Consider the following 22,317-nt stretch of genomic DNA (forward strand, 5'->3'; position numbering starts at 1 on the left):
CCTAGAGTTTCCAAAAGCCCATCTCTTTTTTAATCCTTTGTTCAGGTTATCATGCCTGTAACACCTTGCTAAACTAAGTAATGACCAGGTCAGGAGTTATAATCCCAGTTCATGAGGTGGAGGGTATATAGAGGGAGAGATGAATACAGTAGAGGTAAAAGGAGGTACTTAAAGGGTTTTGTTCTCTGTAGTGCAGAGGAAATGCAAGGTGAATTTCCTGGCTGGTGGGCACAGCTGGCGTAATGCCTGACACTGTCCCAGCGGGATGACTGCAGGGGGAGGAAGGATTTCTGATGTGAGTTAATAGCATATTGTGTATGGTTTGGGAAAAGGCGGGAAAGAACAAAAGGAAGCTATAAATAGAGGGGATGGAGTGGAAAAAGCCTGAAAAATGTCCAAGAGAACCTTTACAAACAAACAGCCCATGGATTAGCAATCTTCAGATGAAGGCATCAGCTAATTCCTTTCTGTAATGTTTACGACTTGCCCTTTCTGTAATCCTGCGCAATGCACCCAAGCTTGTATCATGTTGCCTTTTGGCATAGTCTTACATTATCTCATGTATGACAAGCTGCAGAGTGGAGCTGATAAAAGGCCATGCAACCTTTGCCATGCTGTTCCATTCCCATAGCTTGTTCCGCGACATGTAGGGGCAGTTTCCCAGTTTATCAGTGCTGGTGGTGATAGTTTGTTGTCCCCTGCCAACATGGCAGCTTGTTTCAAGCAGGGGAAGCGATGTCTGCGGTGTGAGGGCAATGCCTGAAGCAGGACAAAGACTTTGGGCCACTGCCTGAAGCTCTCAGCACAGCAAGAGATAGAAAAAAAAGCTTAAGCATGTCCTGGGTAACTTGGATGGAAAAACAGCTGCGTGACATAAATTATCAAACAGATGGAGCCTAGTTTCTCAATAAATGTGAGACAAAGGCATTGGTCGTAGGTCTGAGCCTGGGTCAGACTGAGACAGTATGTGTGCATAAGGAGGAGGATCTGCTGGTACTGCACAGACTGTTGCTGTGTGCAAGTGTACAGAAAGCAGCTGGGATTTCTGAGAAGCCAGAGAGAAACAGGCAGTTCAATATCCCCAAGTTCCCAAATCACATTAAACTTAGCATCTAACTCCCTTCGACTCAGCATACAATTTCAGCCTTATGTATTCTTGAGCTAATAATCATTAAGAAACTTCATTATTTCTACTTTGTATGCTGTGGTATCTCGTTAAAGGTCATATAGTTACCTGGGGATGATAATGGCATCGTTTTAACTTCATCTTTAAATCTCTGCCTTTTAAAATCTGTTGTATTTTCACGTCTGCAAAAAATCCCCAGCAGCAATAAAATCAGGTAGTAAAATCCTTAAGGGCTTCTTCAATATTCAGTGATTTTTGGTCCAGTTTTCATGGAACTGGCTGATCCATTCTACGAAACTTCAACAATGCACACAGAGACACCTAAAGCTTCCCTCACCTGGGCAGATTTTGCAGTGACTCAGTATTTACGAGTATTTAAGGCTGCATTGCAATATTTATTGCAAATACCAGAGAATAGGAATGGATTTGCTGTAGGGTTTTATAGGCAAATCGCAGCTGACTCAAGAGCTGGAGAGTAAACAGTGATAGATGGTGCTGCTACCTGAGCCTGTGCTCCCTCCAAGGGAAAAGGCTGGGGAAATCACTGCTTCCTCCCATCTTTTCTCCCAAGTCTGAGCTGTCTGCACTAAAATCTGCCCTAAAATGTGTTTTCATCATGTGCTATGTAGGCATCTGAATGAAATGGTGCTGCTTTTAAACACCTTGCTGTTACTAATAACCTCAACTAGCTCTTCCACAGCTCTTTTCATCTAGAAGCCTCAAAGCGCTTTGTAAAAGAGAATAGAAATAGAGAATAGAAAAACAGAAATACTGTTATTTTCTTGGCACGGAGCTGGAATGTGAGATACAGAGAAATTCAGTCAAGGTCATCACGCAAGGTGGGTAAAGAACCTCACTCTCCCACGCCATGGGTCACTCCTCTTTGTGCTCGCCCCACCCACAGTGCAGGGTTGGACAAAACTTCTCCATACAAAATAATTTTGACAGACTTAGCACATCTTAGAGGGACTAAAGCGTCTCACAATTTTGTGTAAAGGCTAACAAACTGTAGATATCCCTTGTTTCTCTCAATACACACAGGACAGGGGCTACACTTATCAGCACCGTACACAGAGTCGCCCTTGGCTCCCTTAGCAGCAGAATGGGTGTAAGCATCAAGCTGTGTATAACTGCAAAAAACAAAACAAAACAAAACAAAAAAAAAACCAGCTTGCTCTTTTTATGTTTAACAAATTCCCTCTAACTTCTCTTTGCACTTTAAGCAGCAAAAACTCAAGGGTATTAGTATAAACACCTAACCATGGGTTATGCAGCCTGTTCTCTGCTCAACTAAAGCATTCGCCTCTCTTACAGTTAGTTGTCCTAGTAGCTCTCCAACTCCCTTTGGTGGCTGAAGAACAAATGTCCTGGCATGGTTCATCACAAGCTCGTGGCATTTGTTGCCGAGACTAGGAGATAGAATTGCAGTACTGTTTGCCTTATTAGAAACAGCATCTGAGCAATCCCAATTGACCAGTTGCACCATCTCAGCAAATGAAAGGTCGCCTTTTCCCTTATCAGTTCATTTCATTCTGCTATTGGGCAGTAACATAAAGCCACAAATATATATGGCCTAAGGAAAACTACAAAGAAAATACATAATAAAAGGCAAGAAATGCAAATGCAAGCTGTTCTCTCTCGATAACCTTGGAGGTTGAAAGCTATTAGACTTAATTAAATGAAAAATAAAAACAATGTTGTGTGGGTAGTTTGCCTTTATGAAAAAGTTACAGTGTTGTGCAAGTTCCCAGAATGTGACTCCAAAACAGCTCAAGACTTGGCCAGCTGTACCAAGGCAGAGCAACGCCCACTGTGCACGGTATCTTGTGTTCAAGCAGAAAGTTCTGCCAGGCACAGACTGCTAGCTGTACTGTATTTGTATTACAAATAATTATGGTTGGAAATGTGGCTGTAGAGGAAATAGTGACTTTTTTTTTTTTCCTGGAGATTTTCTATGATTAAATTCTCTATTGATCCAAGAAGTTAAGCAGGCAGAAAAGGTTTGGGAAGTTCTTTCTCTTCAGCAATCTGTGTTGTAGCCATTCTTAAGCTGGTAACAGATTTGCATGGACCCACCTGTTCTGTTTCTTTGGCACTCACAGTTCTATGGAAGGGTTACTCAGATGGGAGGATCCCGTCCCACAGCTGTATTTGAATTGGCCACAAAATATGCAAGGTCTATTAAGTGTCTGGTGAGAACTACATTCTCCACCTATATATCCTGTACATCCTCAGCTCTCTCTCCTAACTTGAGCTCAGATTCTTTCCTAAGCAATGATCTTTCAAGTTTTCTTTTGTCTATCTACTTCCCACTGGGTCCCAGGCTTCCCACTCCTCCAATTTCCCCAGACCTCTCAGGCTTAGGTGTTAGTTTATACATTTCCAAGTTGAGCAGATTCTTTTTTCATTGAAAAAATTATTGAAATTATTCCAGGAAAAGATATATATCGCTATATATCCATATATATATATAATCCTAAACCTCATAAACATGGTTCCATTTTTTTTTCAGCCAGCTTTATCATAAAATCATTACGGTTGGAAAAGACCACTAATGTCATTGAGTCCAACCATCGTAGCATCGTTATGGTTTAGACGAACAGAAATTCATTGAGGCGGTAACTCAGAATAAAAATTTTTCTCTTGATTATTTGTGTGTACCACAGAGCTGTGTGGAATCAATCATATAAGGAGGGTTTACAGTGTGTATACAAGAGGGGTGCTGTGCAAACATAGAGCAAAAATATGTACAAACTGAGCTAGAGGCTAAGCAAATGAAGCAGTTCTGCTGCCAGCCTCAGTATTTTAAGGCTCCCAGGAGTCAAAGTATTTAAGCAATCCTTAATTTTAACTCAGTTACAAAAAATATTTACTGAAGTACTGTGTTTCAGGGTTAATCTTTCTTACAAAATTCACAGGCTTGGAGGTAAAATATATTTTTCACAGTTCTGTGCTGTTTTCTCAGTTCTATTTCAATCCTTCTGGTAGCCTGCCCAGGCAACAACTGAAAAACAGAAGCTGATAAATCACAAACTGCAATTGCTGCTCAAATGAGGAAAGCTTTAGCATGAGCCTTAGTTTCAGCAGGAAGAATGGCTTTCTGTTTCCTTTTGACTAAAGCAGTAGTATGCATTTCTAGCAGTAAAATGTCAATAATGTTTCCAGAAGCCACATGCTGCATTGCAGTATATAAAAAGAGATCTCTGTCAAACATGCTTAGGCCCCAAATTGGACAGAGATTAAAAACAAAAACCCATCACTCCAGTGGTGGGAATTTCCAGCACCTGTGGGAGTACAGTCTCTGCAGGAGATGTACAGAAGAGCTCTGTAAACTCAGCTCTCATTCGTGTCTCCGCAGCATCAGATAGCACTCCTCAGGTATGCCCCCCAGGTGGAATAAGGGAATTGATAGCACTTGCACAGAAGAGAATTGTGTGCTTCAGCTAATACTTGTTTTACAGAAAAGAAAGCATGTCAGGGGGAAGTTTTTTACTGAGAATGGTGAGGCACTGGCACAGGCTGCCCAGAGAGGTTGTGGGTGCTCCATCCCTGGAGGTGTTCAAGGCCGGGTTGGATGGGGCCCTGGGCAGCCTGGCCTGGTGGGGGGCAGCCCTGTCAATAGCAGGGGGGGTTGGAACCAGCTGATCTTTGAGGTCCCTTCCAACCCAAACCATTCCATGATTATATGACCTGGGGACTTGGTGTTCTTGATTCTCAAGTGACCACCCCATGTGTAATCCCCAGTAAGATGAGAAGCCCCAGAAGATCCATCACTGTGCTTAGTTTTCCCCCAGCCAGATCCATGCCCGATGCATCATGCCTTGGAGCAGCAGCACATCTCCATATGTTTCTGTGTCTATTTTTAAACTGCAGACCTGAACGTGGCCCTCTGTACTTCAGCTATCATTTTGCTGATGAGGAAGAAGTATTTTTATTCTATGCCTTGTTTATTTAAATGTCAGCCTTTTAAATCAAACCTGTCCCTGTGTGCATAAATCTGATGGAACAGCAAAGGGGTTTGAATGGGAGCTCTAAGCACAGTAATAATAGCAGTAAAACTATACATCCTGTGTACAAATACATTCTTAATTGCTACTGTTAAAATACAGTCTTTTATGAACTCTTTCTCTATTGCTGTAAACTAGCTATAATATAAAATCTCTCCACTATTTAAACTAAATGACGTGGCTAGGAAGAAGATTTCTCCTGATGAATGAAGACAATTTAGAACGTGGCACAGAATGGGGTAGGATGAGTATTCAGAAAGCCACCGTCAACTTTTTGCACACACAGATCAAATCATTACAAAAATGCCACTGCCTGCAGTATCGGTGCGTAGTCGTAACTGCTCTATTTATAATGCAATATTAAGCTGTAGTTATGTTACTGTCTACTGCTACATAAACCATCAGGAAAGGAGAGAATAAATAAGGTTTGTGCAGATTCCTTAGTCTCAGCAAACAGGAGACCACAGTACTCGCACTGCTTGCTCTGCAAGGAAACTGAGTAGTTTTTCCATAAGGGATACTTCAAAAGGCCATAGCAGAGGTGGGATGGTTTAGGGGGATACGAGATCTCAACTAGCATTAGTCAGTATGGCCCCATGGAAATCAGTGGGACAAAGCCTCAGCCTTGGCAAACGCACATATCTCTACTGAAATGGGTAGAGGTCTCAGAGTATAAACAACTCCAATTCCACTTCATAAACTGATTGTCACCACTTGGGGATTTCAGTCCTCTCTTCGAGCTGGGGAAGATAAATATAGGTCACGTTCTTATTCTTGGGGGTGAAAACCTCTGAGAGACTGAGGCTCTGGGAGCTATGTGCTAACCTGGCGAGTAAGAAACATATGTGACCTTCAGCAGGACAGATGGATATGTGATATCATAGCGCTGATCCAGAAGCTCTTTCTCCTCAAAGTCAGTAGCTATTCTGGCAGTGACATCCACCTTGGGTGTACTGGTTAATTGATAAGGAGCATATCCATTTTTTTAAGTGACTTGTAGCAATACTTATTAAACCATAGTGAGAAGAAAAAGGTGCTATCATCTGCAAACCGCTTAAAGTTGTAACACTCCTGAGCATATTCTGCCTGAGATCCTTGGCCTTGCTACTCCCTCATAACCATTCTTTGGGTAAGCAAAGAATAAGATGGTCCCATGCAATAATTTTCCTGCTTTAGTAAGAGGATTACCAGAAATCCGTATTTTATTTGTTTTTTAATAACCTCCACAGGAGCCTCGAAGCAAATGAATGTATTTGGCAACAGGTCCTTCACAGGCATATAAACTCCAGATAAGCTAAAAATGTTCTTTTTAATTGATTTTTTTTTTTCCCTCGGGCAATATTGGTATGTCCATTTTCTAATCTTTAATTGAATGTTGGAGTTAGCATGTTGATAACTTGGTTTAATATCAATTTAATTCTATTCAGACTGTGGATAAAGCAATTACACTATGTGACGTAGGGAAGGACAGGCTGAGGAAGCTGGAGCAATTTGATGCTACAAGACATTGTACATTAAGACGTGTCATGCTGATTTTTACAAGGACATACTTACTGTGGTCCAACCAACCTGCTGACCCAGGTCTGTAAAATACAGTGTAATGATGGAGGACGCTGCTAGGCTTTGAATGTTAACAGAATCCTTCAAATAAGGCCCATCTGGAATGACAGAAAGGGAAGAGAAAATGGCACAAACAGCACACATCTGTTCAGTGGCTTAGCATAATGCATAGGCTGCCCTGCTAATGGTCAAACAGTTGAACCCTTTTCTTTGTGCTGAACTCTACTGACTGTGCCTCAAATGTAAAAGGCACAGCTTGTTTTCTGATATATTTTGGTGACTTGGTGCTTATTTTCCTGGTTAGTAGCTTATAGTATTTCTATGACAGCTTCTCTTCCCTCTTTTTAACAGAAGAATGAGGCTGACATGACGCTGGACGGCAATGCACAGGAATTGTTTTGATGCTATCTAGACCATTAGAGACACAGTCTCATAGATTACTTTTAATTCTGTCTTGCAAGACTAATGGGAAAGTCAGTGCTACACAGCCTCTTGGTCACTGATGACTTTTGATAGTTTTTGCCCAAGCATTTGCATTTTTAGGGTATTTTACAATAGGTGGCACTATCATCATGATGAATGCAAGTTCTTGGGCAAACTTGCCAAAGGCTTAGTAATACGTTAGTCTTCTTTAACATCTGTATGAAAACTTACTCCGTTCCAGTTGCAGACCAACACGGGAAGGGTACCACTGGGGACCTGTTCAAATCACAAAGCATGGCTGTTAATTTCATGGTGTGTGATCTAAATTTCTCTCCTTGCTAGTATACTTTTTAGCGGATGGCTACAAAGATGAGGTAAAAAAAAAAAAAAAGTCAGCTCTTTGGGTATTAACTATACAAGGAAAGCACAAGAGAGCTAGGAGTTCGAGCAGAAATCTGTTTTCCCCAGTCAAGTGTTGGATGGGCCAGTCTCAAAGCTGAATACTCTATTAGCACATGAAAAATGCAGTGTGTGTACACCACTGTGGAGTATAAAGAGGACCGTATTTCTTACAGTATTCGCCAAAAATCCATTTTAAATGGAGTCAGTCTAGCTTCTACTCCCAACATGATGCTTTTTGTACCATCCAGTCTATAGGGGTGGTTTAAGAACATAAGATCTGACTAGGAATACACTATTTCTTATTTCTATTTATGCTATTTCTTAACCACAGATTCTCAATCGGTAATCCTATTAGGCAGGTATTGACACAGAAAGCAGAGGCATCTGGGTATGTGATACTGACATACATATGATTTCCATGATACTCATCGACTTAAGAACGTTCTCTAGAAGCAGCTTTTTGAGTGGTCTAGTTTAAAGGCTGCTCTTAGATGCACAACAACAGTTGGAGGTTGCTATGAGATGCCCTTTGATTCGGATGGAAACTGGTCAGTTTGTTCAAGGAGGTACCAATCTGCAGCTACATTTGTGTTTCTCATTGCCAGAGCAAGTAAGTGCCAGAGAAAGATTGCAGAAAAGATGCTGGCCATGCAGGCTGTTAATTTTTCCCACTCTGTGTGCTACCTATATTTAAGAGGCTCAGAGCCTACAGCTGTGCAGACTGGAGGGGAGCAGCCTGGATCACATGAGGACCAGCGTATCCAGCACACTCTCATTTTAAAAGCACTTGGGCTATGTGTGAGTTTTGTAGGCAAGAACAGGTATTAGATGAACTCATGAACCAGCACTAATAGCAGGAGGTGAGACACATCCATCAAGTAAGGCACAAACTTTTTTTTTTCAAAGCTCCAAAACAGTCCATGGCAATTAAAGATAACAGAAGGAAGATAGAGAAAGAGCAGCTGTCTAACTTGTCAAGGAAGATATTATTTCCTCCAGGATAGCAGATATCAATAGTTATTTGGGATCCTGAAATGCAATGCACCTTTGTTAAACTGGGATCTTCCCCTCAGCACCCCTAATTCATACTACAGTATGTTTCAATAAAAGACAATTTACCTAATCCTGTGGGAACTCATAATCATAGGTATGACTCATAATCTGCACAAGGGCAAACAAAGGTCATGTTTAAGCGTGTCACCCCACATTTCCAGTGCTTTAGCCCAGGTGCACCATTATTTTTGAACGTACTCAAAGATTTAGTCAGATAGGAGAGTGTCTTTGCTGCTGCTTGTCTGCAGTGCCATTGTTATCACACTGCCTTGTCTCAGATTTCCAGGCCATCCATAGGATGCTGTGTGTATTTTGCTGGAAGGACCTAGAATTAATTGTTGTGATTGAGCTAAATTCACTGTCAGAAGCAGCTAAATTAGGTGTCTAATCAGCACACCAATTAATTCTTGCTACTGCCTGTCAGAACAGGGGCTTGATGGCTCCCTCCAATACCTGGAGCCAGCAGGAGCTGGCAGATTAGCTACACCTACCATCAGCAGGAGTTCACAAGTGCCTGTACTCCAGACAGAGTAACCAAGCACTCATTAAAGACAAAGACATAGCTGCAGCTGTGTGCAATGCTTGACAGCCTCTCTGCATTCCCACATCAGGCAAAACTCCTCTTGCTTCCAGCTGAAGCTGGATGGTTTCTTTTTTCCAGGGAGTTTACTTTTAGTAGTGTTTACTTCCCAGTTTATTCTTATAAAAACTTTCATAGAATCACAGGATGGCTTGGTTTGGAAGAGACCATAAAGCCCACCCAGTTCCAACCCCCTGCTGTGGGGGGATCAGGCTGCCCAGGGCCCCATCAACATGGCCTGGAGCACTCTGAACACTTTCCCATGGTGCCTCATGTAGAGATTAATGGTGATCCAAGCACATAGGTGACTGAAGTTTATCTTGCAACTCCTGCTGAATATAAGAATAGTCATGGATTATTATCTACTCACTACTACAGTGAGAGTACATGAGAGCTCGACATCCTCAAGAGGTCATGTTCCCTGTGTGTTCCTTGGGATCAGCAGAGCTGCTCTGTTCCTTTATGCAGAGTTTATGATTTTTGGCTCAGCATTTCACACTTGGACAAAAGCTGTAAAAGCAATTTATTTTGCAGCCCACTTGTATATCCCAGACTGTTTCTGACTATCAAAAAAAGGCAGGCTGACCAGAACACAAGAAGGACCATTATGGTTCAAACCGTGGGTCTGTTTAGCCAATATTAAATCCTTCAACATTTAGCTAGTATTGTGGTTTCTCCACTGTATTTTCTAGATTTCTAGTATTCCTGCAGGATAACTTACATTCCATTCCTTGCAGCGTGCTCAAATAGCTGTTGAGATAGCTTCCTGGTTTTCCATCTCCTATTTGATTCTTTCTATTCTCTTGACTTATCCTTGAGGATTCAGAATGTACGTTTCTGTCTTTAAAACCATCGTCCCCAAATACACGCACGTGAGCACTTGAAGGCTTCCCCCATTCCTTATCGGAAAGAATATTCACAAACCACTTGATTTTTTTTCACTGTTACGATGCAGGCAATGTTCCTTCTATGTGTACGTGCTTCCTTTATTCTGGAAATGTAAGTAATTCATGGTGACTGTTAATCCTTTTACCTTATTCTGACTCCTCTGTCACGAATCCGTTCGGACTTTGTGGAATGTTTTAGTCCAAAACAGAAAAAGCCCAATATTAGTTCTGAAAAAGTAAAAATCTTTTAATGCTATTACTTTAAGACACTTCATTTTTTCCAACACAAGGGCAGAAGATGGTATTTTCTTGGAGAGTGACGGTGAGGTAAAGAAAGTAAACACCGAGTTTGCTTTTCATGTTCTGTTTTTAAAAATGAATGTGAAGAAAACTGCTTGATTTGAGACAAGTGCTTTGTTGTACCTGCCAGTATTTAAAACCACAATTTAAACCTAAGCCAGCTGACGCATTAGAAGGAAGGCTACGTAAAAGCAGACGGCCACCTTTAGTTTGAACAAATCCAACGCATGTAACCACCTGCTAATGCTGGAGATAAGAAGGAGATGTGCTGTCGAACAACCATCCAAACACTTACTGAAATGACAGCTTCCGTATCACACCCAGTTGCCAATGCTTCGGTTTTGCCTGTTCTGTAGTTAATTACATGGTCAAACGCCTATTTATCACAGAGTATTTATGAAGTTGCGTGGACCTGTGTGAGAGCAGAGGTTGAAAAAAATACACAGTGAGGAGGATCTCTCCTGCTGGGAAATTAAGTGCGTTCTTTAGGACTCAGCCCTGCAAAAGCTGTTCCTCTGGGGAACGAGGAGTCTAAGAAATGCCCGCAGGAGCTGACGGACATAGCTTAGAGATAATTAGCAGGCTGACTTTCCGTGAACAGCTGATTTTATTATCTGTTGAACTGTTTGATTCTCATTGTTTTTCGCTACCCGTGCATCTCTTATAACAAATAGGGTTAATAATTACAAGCACTACCTGCTGTGATATGAATAGGAGGATGTGAACAACAAAATTACTGTAATCAATCAGCAGCAACGTGTTGCTTAAATTTGCAGAAGTACAGGAAATTCTGGGGAACACTGAGGCACCGATAGCCCTTACATAGTCACCAAAGGTCAGGCATTAGCTGAGGAATGTAACAGCCCTTGCCTGTATGGACTGAGTGTGGCTGAAATGCGCTCATCACCTTAACCAGACTGTCGTTTTGATATGTCTTGCAGGTATAAGAGGTTGCTAAGAGATACTTAAATACTGCTGTGGAGGAGAAGGTGTTTTTGTATGCAATATATGGAGGCAGATATACTGACACACAGTTTATCTGAAAACTAACTTACTGAGGTCTTTCTTTGACAAGTAAATGCTGAACAAATACAGTCCTTCTGTGTCCGTGACCTTAAACAGCACTGGTCAGAAATGTTCTTTCTCTGGGTTGGAGCAGCCGTGTTTGTGCACTCTCAGGAACAGAGAGCTATCACCGTGCTGACAGTCACAGCCTTGCTGGACTGTTTGCCTGCCCTTGCTTCACGGAGCTGACAGCAGGATGCTGAATGCTGAAATTACTTGAAACTGTTGTTTTCTGCTTTGGTTTGGAAGAAAAGGCTGTGGGATATGTTGTGCTAGCATTGCATGTGAGTGATTCTCGAGCATGAAGGCCGTAAGCAAGGCACACCTAAGAAAGCACAGTAAAACTGAACTGGGCCACAAGACCCAGAAAGAAAGTATCTGAAGGTATTACTATGCTTACTTTCACTGTAATAAATGACTGCTGCTGAGTACCATACTGGCACAGGACTGGGCTAGTGGGGCCAGGTGAAAAGATGCTGTTTCTACCCCTTGCTAGGTCCCGACAGCATGGGGCTGGCCCTCCAAAGGCACCTGCTGGATCCAGGGTCTTTGACTAGGCTGTGTTTTTTGCTGTAGCTGGACCTTTGATGTGCTGCATCAGAATGTTCTGAGAGGGAGCAAGGTCTTGAACAAGATCTGTGTTTTTGTGGGAAGTCCATGGAAAGAGCAGGCCCAGCATGTCGCATTCAGTAAAATCTCAGCAGGGGAATGAAATGGGTGTTGGTTTTAATGGCTCCGTACCCAGGGATAAATGCCTTTTCTTTCTCAGCTTCCATTTCCTCTATGGTGCTCAAGGACATGATTTAGCAGAGGGTTGTTAGGGTTAGGGTAGTATGGTTAGGTCGTGGTTGGATTTGATGATCTTTAAGGTCTTTTGCAACCTGAGCGATTCTATGATCTGTTTCATTTGTAAGCTTTCCAGTTAAAATCTTTGGCCTGGTGTTTTCCAAAGGCAGCTTGACCCCTAACTGCTATGACAACGCAAATAACCACTTTCTTACGAATGTGAAATTTGGAAAAGGAGTGGTTTGATCATTTATTTATTCTATTTTTTGTAATACATCTAGCTGAGAACACACTGCTTTCACTGGGAGGGCAAGCCACGGGCAGGCCAAACTGATGCCTGCAGATCTTGGCTATACCAACAGTAAGCCACCCTGCGTGTTTCTTTTTCCTAAAAAAGTCCTCAGACTTTAGCTATATTCCAATTGGATAATGACACACAAATTTCTTAAGAGTCAGCATAGTTTGTTGTAATGAAGATCAATTGTTGTTAGTAGCAAACAGAATATTATTTGTCATTTAGAGGTCGATTTCTGTCACTAGCAGATTAAGCTTTCAATTTTCCATCCCAAACAGCTTGACACTGAAACTAACTGAAAATTTAGACAAGCAAAAAGCATCAGAAACTAAAAGCAAGCAAGCATGCAAACAGTATTTGTATGCATATTCGAATAATTGGGGGGAAAAAAAAAGGAAAGAAAAACTTGCCATGTGCATTTCAATTTTCCTTGTAGACTTCTACAGATGTTATAATTAATTTTGATCTTTGTGTGTGGAATTGCATTTAAATTAATGTGCATGGGTAAGGAACGGGAGTGAGGCTCACCTTTTATTTCAATAGTAACAACTACGGAGCAGAATACAGAGAAACTAGAAAACAGATAAGTGAATACCCCTAATTCCTGCAAGGAGGTGAGGAGATGCCAGAGGCACAGTGCTCCAGTAGTACATCCTAAATAAAGTCTTATGTCTTCCTAAAGACTTAAGTCTTCCTATAAGACGTCTTACGAAGGGCAGCTGAGGGAGCTGGGATTGTTCAGTCTGGAGAAAAGGAGGCTCAGGGGAGACCTCACGGCTCTCTGCAGCTGCCTGAAAGGAGGATGTGGCGAGGTGGGGTCAGCCTCTTCGCCCAGGTAACAGTGATGAGAGGGAATGCCTTAAGCTGTGCCAGGGAGGTTCACGTGGGGTATTAAGAAAAACTTCCTCTCAGAAAGAGTGGTGATGCAGTGGCACAGGCTGCCCGTGGAGGTGGTGGTGTTACCGTCCCTGGAGGTGTTCCAGAACTGTGGAGATGTGGCACTGAGGGACGTGGTCAGTGGGCATGCTGGGGATGGGCTGGGGTTGAACTGGATGATCTTAGTGGTCTTTGCCAGCCTTAATGACTCTGTGATTTTTATATAAATCACAGTTTTGTCAGCTTAACTGTTGTACAAGGAATGACCCAAACATGAGAAATTGCACATTAAGGGACATGCAATTGACAAATTATGTGTTTCAGGGACTAGAAAGTAACGTTCCATCTTTGTCTTGCCTGCTCGTATAATAAGGTAGGATTTCCAAAAATGCAGGTTGATGTTTTGTGGTTTAGGCCTAAATCACTTGAATCTCCTTACTTCAGGAAGTACTCGGTGGTCCAACAAGCTCAGCTTGTGCAGCAAAGATAGCTCAAAAACTCATCTGTGCCTCCACCTCAGATGTAATGGGCAGAGGAGAGTCCTACCCCAAGCCCTAGTTGTGCTTCTTTAAAAGCAGTTCTTAGCCAATTAGCTAATAAAATACACTAATGAATTATCATTTTCTTTCCGTATGTGACTGTACAGCTCTCTCCCCAGCCTCTAATCTAATTAGGATGCATTCCCTCACTAACCCTAATAGCAGCATTTTATTTTTCATCTAATGGCTGCACCAATGCCATCAACAATCAAGTGAACACATTTGAGCTGCCATGATTTCTTCCCCAGTGCAAATTAAATTCTCATAAATTCATTCCTAGATTCACCACACTGAAAATGAATCCCCACTAATAACAGTACTAAATTGCAGTTTCTCCACAAGCCGTGCGGAAGCAGCAGCACGGAGCTGCCCTGCTTCAGCAACAGATCAGATAGATGAGTCAGCAGCTCTGTGATGCCCCCCATGCTCTCCCTAGGAGAAGTTTATTTTGGCTGGTATAATTCTCCCATCCCACCACTTTAATTAGGTTAAGTGGAGGCTTCTGTGCCTCAGAAGCACAGCTGTGAGGCTTGGGAAACTGCTTTTCCCCCCTCTGCATACTGGAGATAACTAAATGCAAGAGCAGGAAACAGGTAGATGTACAGAACAGTTAGAAGCAGGCACCTAACTAACTCTGTAACGGTGGGAGTCAGGCAGAGAGAGAGGCCAGTCTGCATTTTACATCAGTGCAGCCAGCGAATGAGCTGCAAACCCAGAATAACTTGCACATTGATTATTTCAGTGGTGAATTATTTCCAGCAGCAAATATATTCTGGATCATTGCAGTTAGGGGACAACTTAGAAAGAGGCAGAACTCCCCTCTACAACATTACTTTTATTGTAAATCATTTGTTCAGCTTCTTGTCTTTGATAAATTGCATTCATTAACTTGAAATAATGGTAAATATCAAGTTTTATTTGAAAGATTTCTTATTTTGATTGTCCTTAGACGTTCTCCTTCTGCTCAAATAGGAAAATAAATAAGCAGGGTATGAACAGAAGAGAGCAAAAGAATGCAAACACATCACTGTCACAGGGTGACATGTTCCACGTCTGAGGTCCAGACACGGTCCCCTGCTCTTGTCCTGCTCACCCAAGGTTCCTCTCATTCTAGTATGAGAGATTTGCTTCCTCTTCTGTTATCTGAGCGTGTTGGCTCACTTCTGTAAGAAGTCTTGGCACTTTTAGTGCAAACCTATTCACCTATGCAGCTCCTCCTAAGAGAAACTACTGCATCTTTTTTGTAGAGCCATCTGCCCCGCTCTGGTATCCAAATGTATGGGGACCCTTGCAGAAAAAAAAAACAAACTGATGTAGACACAGAGCACATTTAAAGCCCTGAAGTGATCTACACCCTGCCATCACCATCAGGCATCTCATTAATGGCCATGAGATTCTTTTCACAGTCATGAAGAACCATTGGGGTTTTTCTCATCTTGAATTCCCTAAATGAATGTTTAGTCCACATGAATGTGGTGGTGAGCAGCAGGTTGAAGCTGGAAGTCTGTTACTCAGATAAAATCATAATACCAGAATTTAAATTGAGGTAGGAGCTCTTTAAAAACAAAAAACAACTTGGGCATCTTCAATTTACAGTTCAGTAGGCTATAATCCTTCATTTTATCAGCGAATTGCACATTCTCAAGGGCCTGGATTAGTTCTATAGGGCCTTGTACTTGTTCTATAGAGCCTTTTCTCAGTTGAGCCATAGGCACTGTAATAAGACGCGTTGTAAGTAACACCAGGCAATTCCGATAAACAATTTTAGTTGTTTCTCATCTAGATCTGTCAATTGCATCTCCTGCAAAGGAAAGGAAAGCAAAGAATCTAGCTATGAAATTTCCTTTTCTTAATGAGGCATTTAAATAGCATTTCACATTTGTTCTCCAGTTGTTTACATAGGATGTCATTTGTGATGCATTGTTAGAGCCCTGTAAATCTCAGCTGGGAACAATATCCCAGACAGCAGAGAAGACCAGTTCTGCTTCAAGCTACATCTCTATAGATTCATTGTCTTTTCTTTCGTTATATTATTCATCTGCAATGATATCTGTAATCCCGCTAATGAAATGCAATAGCATAGCATCAGATGAAGCATCTGCCAAAAAGAAAAAAATGTGAGTTTTCATTAAAGTTTTTGAGATGATCTTCACTTTTCTATTCCTGGTTTGATATCACTTTTTTTTTTTTTTTTCCCCTGAAGATCAGCTTATTTCACAAGCATTTAATGAATAGCCCAGCTTTTGTGTTCTAGACACCTTGCTGCTTCCAGTTCAATAGGTCATTAGGCATATATTTAAGTCATTAATTGTCCCAAAAAGTTCTTAGGGATCACAGCCAAAACAGACAAAAGAGTGCAAGGTAGATGAAAGGCAGGTTAATTATTCTTTTTTTACAGCTGAGGAAAAGAAGCTTGAAAGGGAGAGTGTCTAGCACAAAATTCACCCAGGTCAATAACATGACTCCCATTGGTTTCAAACTAAGCATCAATGATCTGTGTCCCAAATACCAAATTCATTTCAGTGCAAATTAGGAAACTTTAAACACCCCAGCCATCCCTCTGACATTTATTGTTATCTTTAAAGACCAAAATACTTGAAATATGTGACCCTAGAAGTGCTGCTTGAGGTCATAAGTGGCTAAGTGCATTGCTTTGGCACCAGCTGCATAAGCCAAAACTTAACCGTAGTATTAGTTACTGTATTGGTTTCCTAATACAGTACAAACTGAAATTATTCTTTATAACCACATTTATATTTTAGAAAACAAAATGCAGGGGATGTCTGATCAGACACTTCTCAGACTGATATAATATCTCCTCCTATATAACTAATAAGATTCAAGCACTCAACAAAAGTGAACCGCAGCTGCCTGGTCTAGTTTTCACTGTCTTCTGGAAGGCTACCAGGTAACTACAGCATTATGACTGCAGTTGAATCATTCTCTGTCTTTCCTTTCCCTTTGGAAAACTGGACAGAATTGTTGTTGTTTTGTAATTCCCTTTGATTCAAAGGGAGAAAGCATCTAGCACAAAATTCACCCAAGTCAATAGTGTGACTCCCATGCTATTGTGTGGGGAGATTGCAATTTGAGGTGTAAGTATAAGCTCTAAATTTTTAGCCTCTTTAAAGATGAAAATCACTAAGTTCACTTAGTTTGGCTTCTGCTTTCTTTTGACTATGTTATGTCAGTGATGCCACTCTCATTTCCTGGCTAGCTATTAGAAAAGAAGTGAAAATATTCCCAGCTCTTACAGATACGCTGCAATTGCCTTGACAGATAAGCCATAAATTAAAGCCACACAAATCTATGCCAACAGATGGACTCTTGCATTTTGTGTAGAGAAATTCGCACAGATGATGCGCCACAAATAAGCTGATTTGGAGGTCATCCTCTGAAACTTCTTGCTGGGGAGATCAGAACTGAAGCTGACTGGTCAGGCTGGCCTCCCAGCTACATTAGCATGCCAAGGCAAGAATTCAGGCTTCTGCTCTGACATGCACACTCTACAGAGACAGGATGCCATTTACTCATGGATCAGACTGGATTGGGAGCTGGGGAGGAAGATGGCAGCAATTGTTTGATTTTCCGTGGAAAGATCTGTTGCTCACTTTGTGCTTAGCTTTGCAAAAGAAGAAGTAAAGAATTTAAATATGTATGGAGCTCACTGTACCAGTAGCAATAAATTCAAGGAGTTTCTAGTCAAGTGAGTGGTGTCAACAGGCAGAGAAGTAAAAAGACCTTAGAATGATGTCATTTGAGGGATACTTACATTCAATGTAACTTAGTCTCCCATTAGTGTCTGCTGTGTGGCTAAGAGAAGAGACAAATGAATTATAAAATGAAATAAATCTCATCATGTTTCCTCCTACTACTCTAGTCATTTTCATTTTGGAGTTCAATGCAGATGAATGAGTAGTTTACCCAGATGAAATCACTGTACTTCATTCTGCCCATTTGCAATAACTTCCCATCCCTAGTGTTTCACCTTCAGTGTTAATTTCTAGTTGAGTTATGAATGCAGAGAGAGGAAAAAATACAGAAAACAATCAGTGGATGTGACTGCCAACCCTGTGCATCCTGTGAATCTGTGCTGGGGGTGCAATGCTGGGCCCATGAGCTCTGCTGTAAGACAGCCTGCACAGGAGGATATTGAAAATTCATTCATCTATGGATTCGAGCTGTGTCTCTGGGGTAGTATGAACTGCACAGGATAAAAACAGGGAGGAAAGACTTTGAGATTTGTTAAAAACACTATTTTGCAGCTGCCTTCCTGCCCAGAGAGTGCTGCTGGCTCGAGGCAACTCAGGCCAGTACCAGATCATGGCCTTGTTTCCAGAACACTGGCTTTTTCAAAGCCTGATGTCCTAGTATAGATCAGGAGAAGGATCCCTCTGGAGGGTGATGTGTCCTAGATATAATTAATTTGGGTCTCTTCGGTTGGTGGGACACATGAAGGGCTCATGGTTGACTGACAGGCCAGGACTAGGAAGTCAGCTTGGGAGAGCCATAAATAGCATAATTCAGCTTCCCCAAGTCCCCAGCAGGTGTATTCATTGGGCACATGAGTCTCTCCAGGCATTAAAATTGACAGATTTCATTAACTTGCTTCAACCTGAGAATCCAGCTGTAACAAACAGTGTGGAGAAATCTGAGGGACCGCAGGTTCTCAGCAAGACTGTGTTATCAGGAAGTCCTGATTGTACAGAGCCTGTAGGCAATGCAGTGGCCTAGCAGCCACCGTTCTTACTGATGCTACTCTTAATGACTAATCCCCACAGCATCCTTCCACACCTCTTTGAGCCTGGCAGTTTAACACTGCAGACAGCCTCTAGAAGGAAACTATGAGATGCGGAAAGAACAGCCATCCTTTCCAGCAGCGGTACTGCAGCCAGCTCTTGCATTATAGCACAGGGCTTGCAAAATGGAGAATTTTTCCTTAAGGCCTTTCACTTGGAATCATGCTACCAGTTCTCAGATATCGTTAAAATATAGAAAATATAAAGTACAGAGTTCAAGAAACATCTGGACAGTGCTCTTAGTTAAATGGTCTGATTTTGAGGTGGTCCTGTGAGGAGACAGATGTTGGGCACAGTGATCCTTACAGGCTCTTTCCAACTGATGATATGAGTCTATGATTCTATGGAATGTGCAGGATGAGACCAGCAGCTGAAGTCTGGCAGATGAATGCATCCTAATACACTGCCATGCAGCTCACATGGAGGAGACTAAAGGAGAGGTTGGTTCCCAGCATGAAGTAAGAATTGCATTGTTTCTCTCTTTGTCCTCCCTCCAGAGGAAAGCAACAAAAGGTATTTCAGTAGTTTTCCAGGGGATGTAGCTCTCAGGATCTCTATAGAAATACTGGCTAAGAAGCAGTCATAAGACTGTACAGCAGACAGCTAAAATTTCATAGTGTCTAGAAATTATGCTGTTTATTCTTGAGTGCCACCTACTGACAATTTCTTTCGTAATGATTTACTTTCACTAACACTGCTTTTTTAACATACTTTATGTAACATTTGCCAGCTTAGAAAGGGAGGCCTGCAGATTTGGATCTCAGTGATTAGAAGTGTCTGACTGGGACAGCTAGCAGCTTACTGTGTTCCCTATTCCTTGAATACTTCCAACCCCTCTGCAGGCTGGGGTATTCTGCATGCGTTGTTTTCAGCCCTTGCTTCTGCTTTGCTTTCTCCTTCTGTGCGTTGCCAGGCTTCCTCCCATCTGCCTTTCCTTACTTGCCTGATGCTTCTGCCTGGAGGGCAGTTTCTGATCTCCCTATGCTCGATCTTCTGACTTCAAAGAGTAGTTACAGTTGTGCTACCTCCCTGTGCAGAACAGTGCATCCAAGGCTTTGTGATGGTGTTGCAGAGATCTTATTTCCCCCCTCCTTTCTGTTCTTCCTCCACTTTCAAGAACTTTTCCAAAACTTCAGTGCGGTAACCTTGAAAATACTGAATGATCACTGACTCCATTATACTACTTGTTCTAGATGTATTTTATTTTATTTATGTGATACTTGGATCAGCGTTATTATTACTACAGTTCTTCATTTACTAAGATATCCTCTCCCACTGGTCCAGTACATTTTGAAAAGACCAAAGTGAATTAAAGCTGCAGATTTACTGCCAAGGACAAAAGCTTGCGAAATTTAGTCTACAAGCACGGCAGCCTGGATCCACCACCTGCTACAGAAAGCAATGGCCAGAAAGCTGCAGCAGGCAACTGCGGTTCTATGCTGACCATGGTGCTGTACGTGTCTGCCACGGTGCCTACAGTGCCCAAGGGCTGATCCAAAATTGTGCTCTTCAGTCTGGAGAAAGCCTTTGAATTCCCTCGGAAAGGGCCATTTGTCTTAGATAGTTACCTCCACTAAATGCTTATAGATCCCTGAATCTCCAGCGATACAACTGGGATTGCCCTGTTGAACTCAGTGCCACAGAAAACAGTGTTAGCTTTGGCTGGGATTGTTTCCGTAGAGAGAGTTTTGCTGAAATGAGACCTGAGGAATAATTCCATATTTGTTCCTGGATTTCCCAGCCTGTACTTTTTTCATATAAATACAGATCCAAACTAATGTTTGACTGACTTAGAAACTACTGAGCAGTAACCTGTTATGTGTCACTTGCATTCCATTTCTTTTATTTAATGATTAACAGTCCCCTGCTGCAATTCGTAATTCAGTCTTTTTCCTCTGTTCTTCAATCAGGTAGCAAAACCTGATCAGTGACAGAGACGATGCTTGTGAAATTGCTGCACAGGGGTTCCTCTCACTCACTGAAGGGCTGACAAGACACCAGCTGAGGAGAAAGCTTAATTGCATGGGTGATCAAAGGATAATGCACAAGGACAGGGAGACTGTAAGGGTGTCCGCGTAGGAGTGTTTTAGCAAAGATTATAGGGAAGATGTGAGTCTGGCACACATGAAATGACAGAAATGAATGCATGAGCTAGTACAAATAGGCACTAACCAAAGGCATCCACAGATCAGCTTCAGCCGCTTCGTGGCTCTTGCCTAAAAGAACTGTATTCTGTAAGCTGTCATCCCCCAAACTACACAAAGAGAAAAAAGGGAAGGTTTGTTCTTTGCCAGTGGAAAAGGAGAAGGGGGTAACCTCGTGAAACAATAATACCCAGGCTGAGCTGGGAAAGAGAGATCAAAGCAATGAGCTAGAATGGGAAGAAATGACGCGGGACACTGTGACACAGTGTACTCGTGAGAACAGTGGGAACTGAACTAAGAAAGTGAGGACTGAAAAAGCATTGAAGGCACTTGCCAGCCCTTCTATGTGCTGCAAAGGGCCATGCTGTCAGAGATTCAGTTCATGGTTTGTATTATGCTTTGTTGCACTGTTTCGTGTCTTCCTTATACACAGCTCCACTTACATCACTGGAAGCATTTAAGAAGTAAGGTACCTCTATATGTGAAAACAGGTGCCATTAAGATGGCTTATATGCAAACTTGTACCATTTTACCCCAAATCCATTTAAAACTTCATTATAGTTAAAGTGGGATAAGTCTCTGTGCCAGTGATCAACTGATTTAAGCTGAATCAATATAAACCCAGTTTCAATTGATTTAAGAGAGTATAAGCAGAAAAGCACACCATTTCACAAAGTGATGGGAGAACATATTTTTATTGAAACATTAAATCTTATGCACTCCTTTGGTGCTTTGTTTCTAGCCTATGTTTGTTTGGCTTTTATTTGCAACCCTCAAATCTTTTGCATCTTTTTCTAATCAACTTAACAGCCCAGTTCAAGTTACAGACCTGCTTATCCCACATGAGTGACATAATAGGCTATAAGTCCTCATCACAAGTAGCACACTACTTTCCACAGGCAGAGAAGGAGAAATGTGCTCCCATTCTAGGAGCAAGGGATCAAAATTGAGCTCTCTGTAAACACACACACAGTATGCAGAGTTCAAGGCCCACCATACATACATTTACATCTGGTAGTTTTCAGGTATATTTGGCCTCTCTCATTAAAATACTAACCCAGCAATCCATAAAGGATAAAGGGAAATGCCATCAAACTTTGGCACCCAGCTGCCTGCTTTGCTGGTTCTGTCACCTTTCCTCGCATTGCCTCTAGTGAGAGCTGGATGTGTGTGACTAGGAGGTGGCAGAAAGAAAGCATCCGAAAAGACTGTTCTGTTCCCTGACCACGAGAAAAGGGGGATCTTCAAATGTGGTTGCTCATTTCATCTCATGAACAAGGTCCAGATCTGCAGGCTGTATGTGCCAAAAATTATGCATTTCTGCACTGATTTCTCCCTTACCCCTGGACACAAAAACCAAAAAAGCGAGGCTAGAAAAACCTGAGTTTGCCCAGACCATGAAGGAACCGGACAGCATTGAGTTAATTGAGAACTTTGCCACCTTGCCTCCATGATCCCAGAAAAGTCACTCACTC

The 22,317-nt window shown here is 41.9% G+C and overlaps 1 protein-coding gene across 1 annotated transcript in view; it reads right to left on the reverse strand.

The window, feature by feature from the left end:
* TECRL (trans-2,3-enoyl-CoA reductase like) overlaps positions 1-22,317 on the reverse strand; it is a 54,159-nt gene that overhangs the window by 16,893 nt on the left and 14,949 nt on the right. Inside the window, exons 3-4 of the mRNA XM_420576.8 lie at positions 7,348-7,392; positions 6,688-6,791 (exon numbers count right to left, since the gene is read on the reverse strand). Of these exons, the coding sequence (XP_420576.1) occupies positions 6,688-6,791; positions 7,348-7,392 (149 nt within the window). The remainder of the gene's footprint in view (positions 1-6,687; positions 6,792-7,347; positions 7,393-22,317) is intronic.

This window comes from Gallus gallus, chromosome 4, assembly GCF_016699485.2.
Source record: "Gallus gallus isolate bGalGal1 chromosome 4, bGalGal1.mat.broiler.GRCg7b, whole genome shotgun sequence".
NCBI lineage: Eukaryota > Metazoa > Chordata > Aves > Galliformes > Phasianidae > Gallus > Gallus gallus.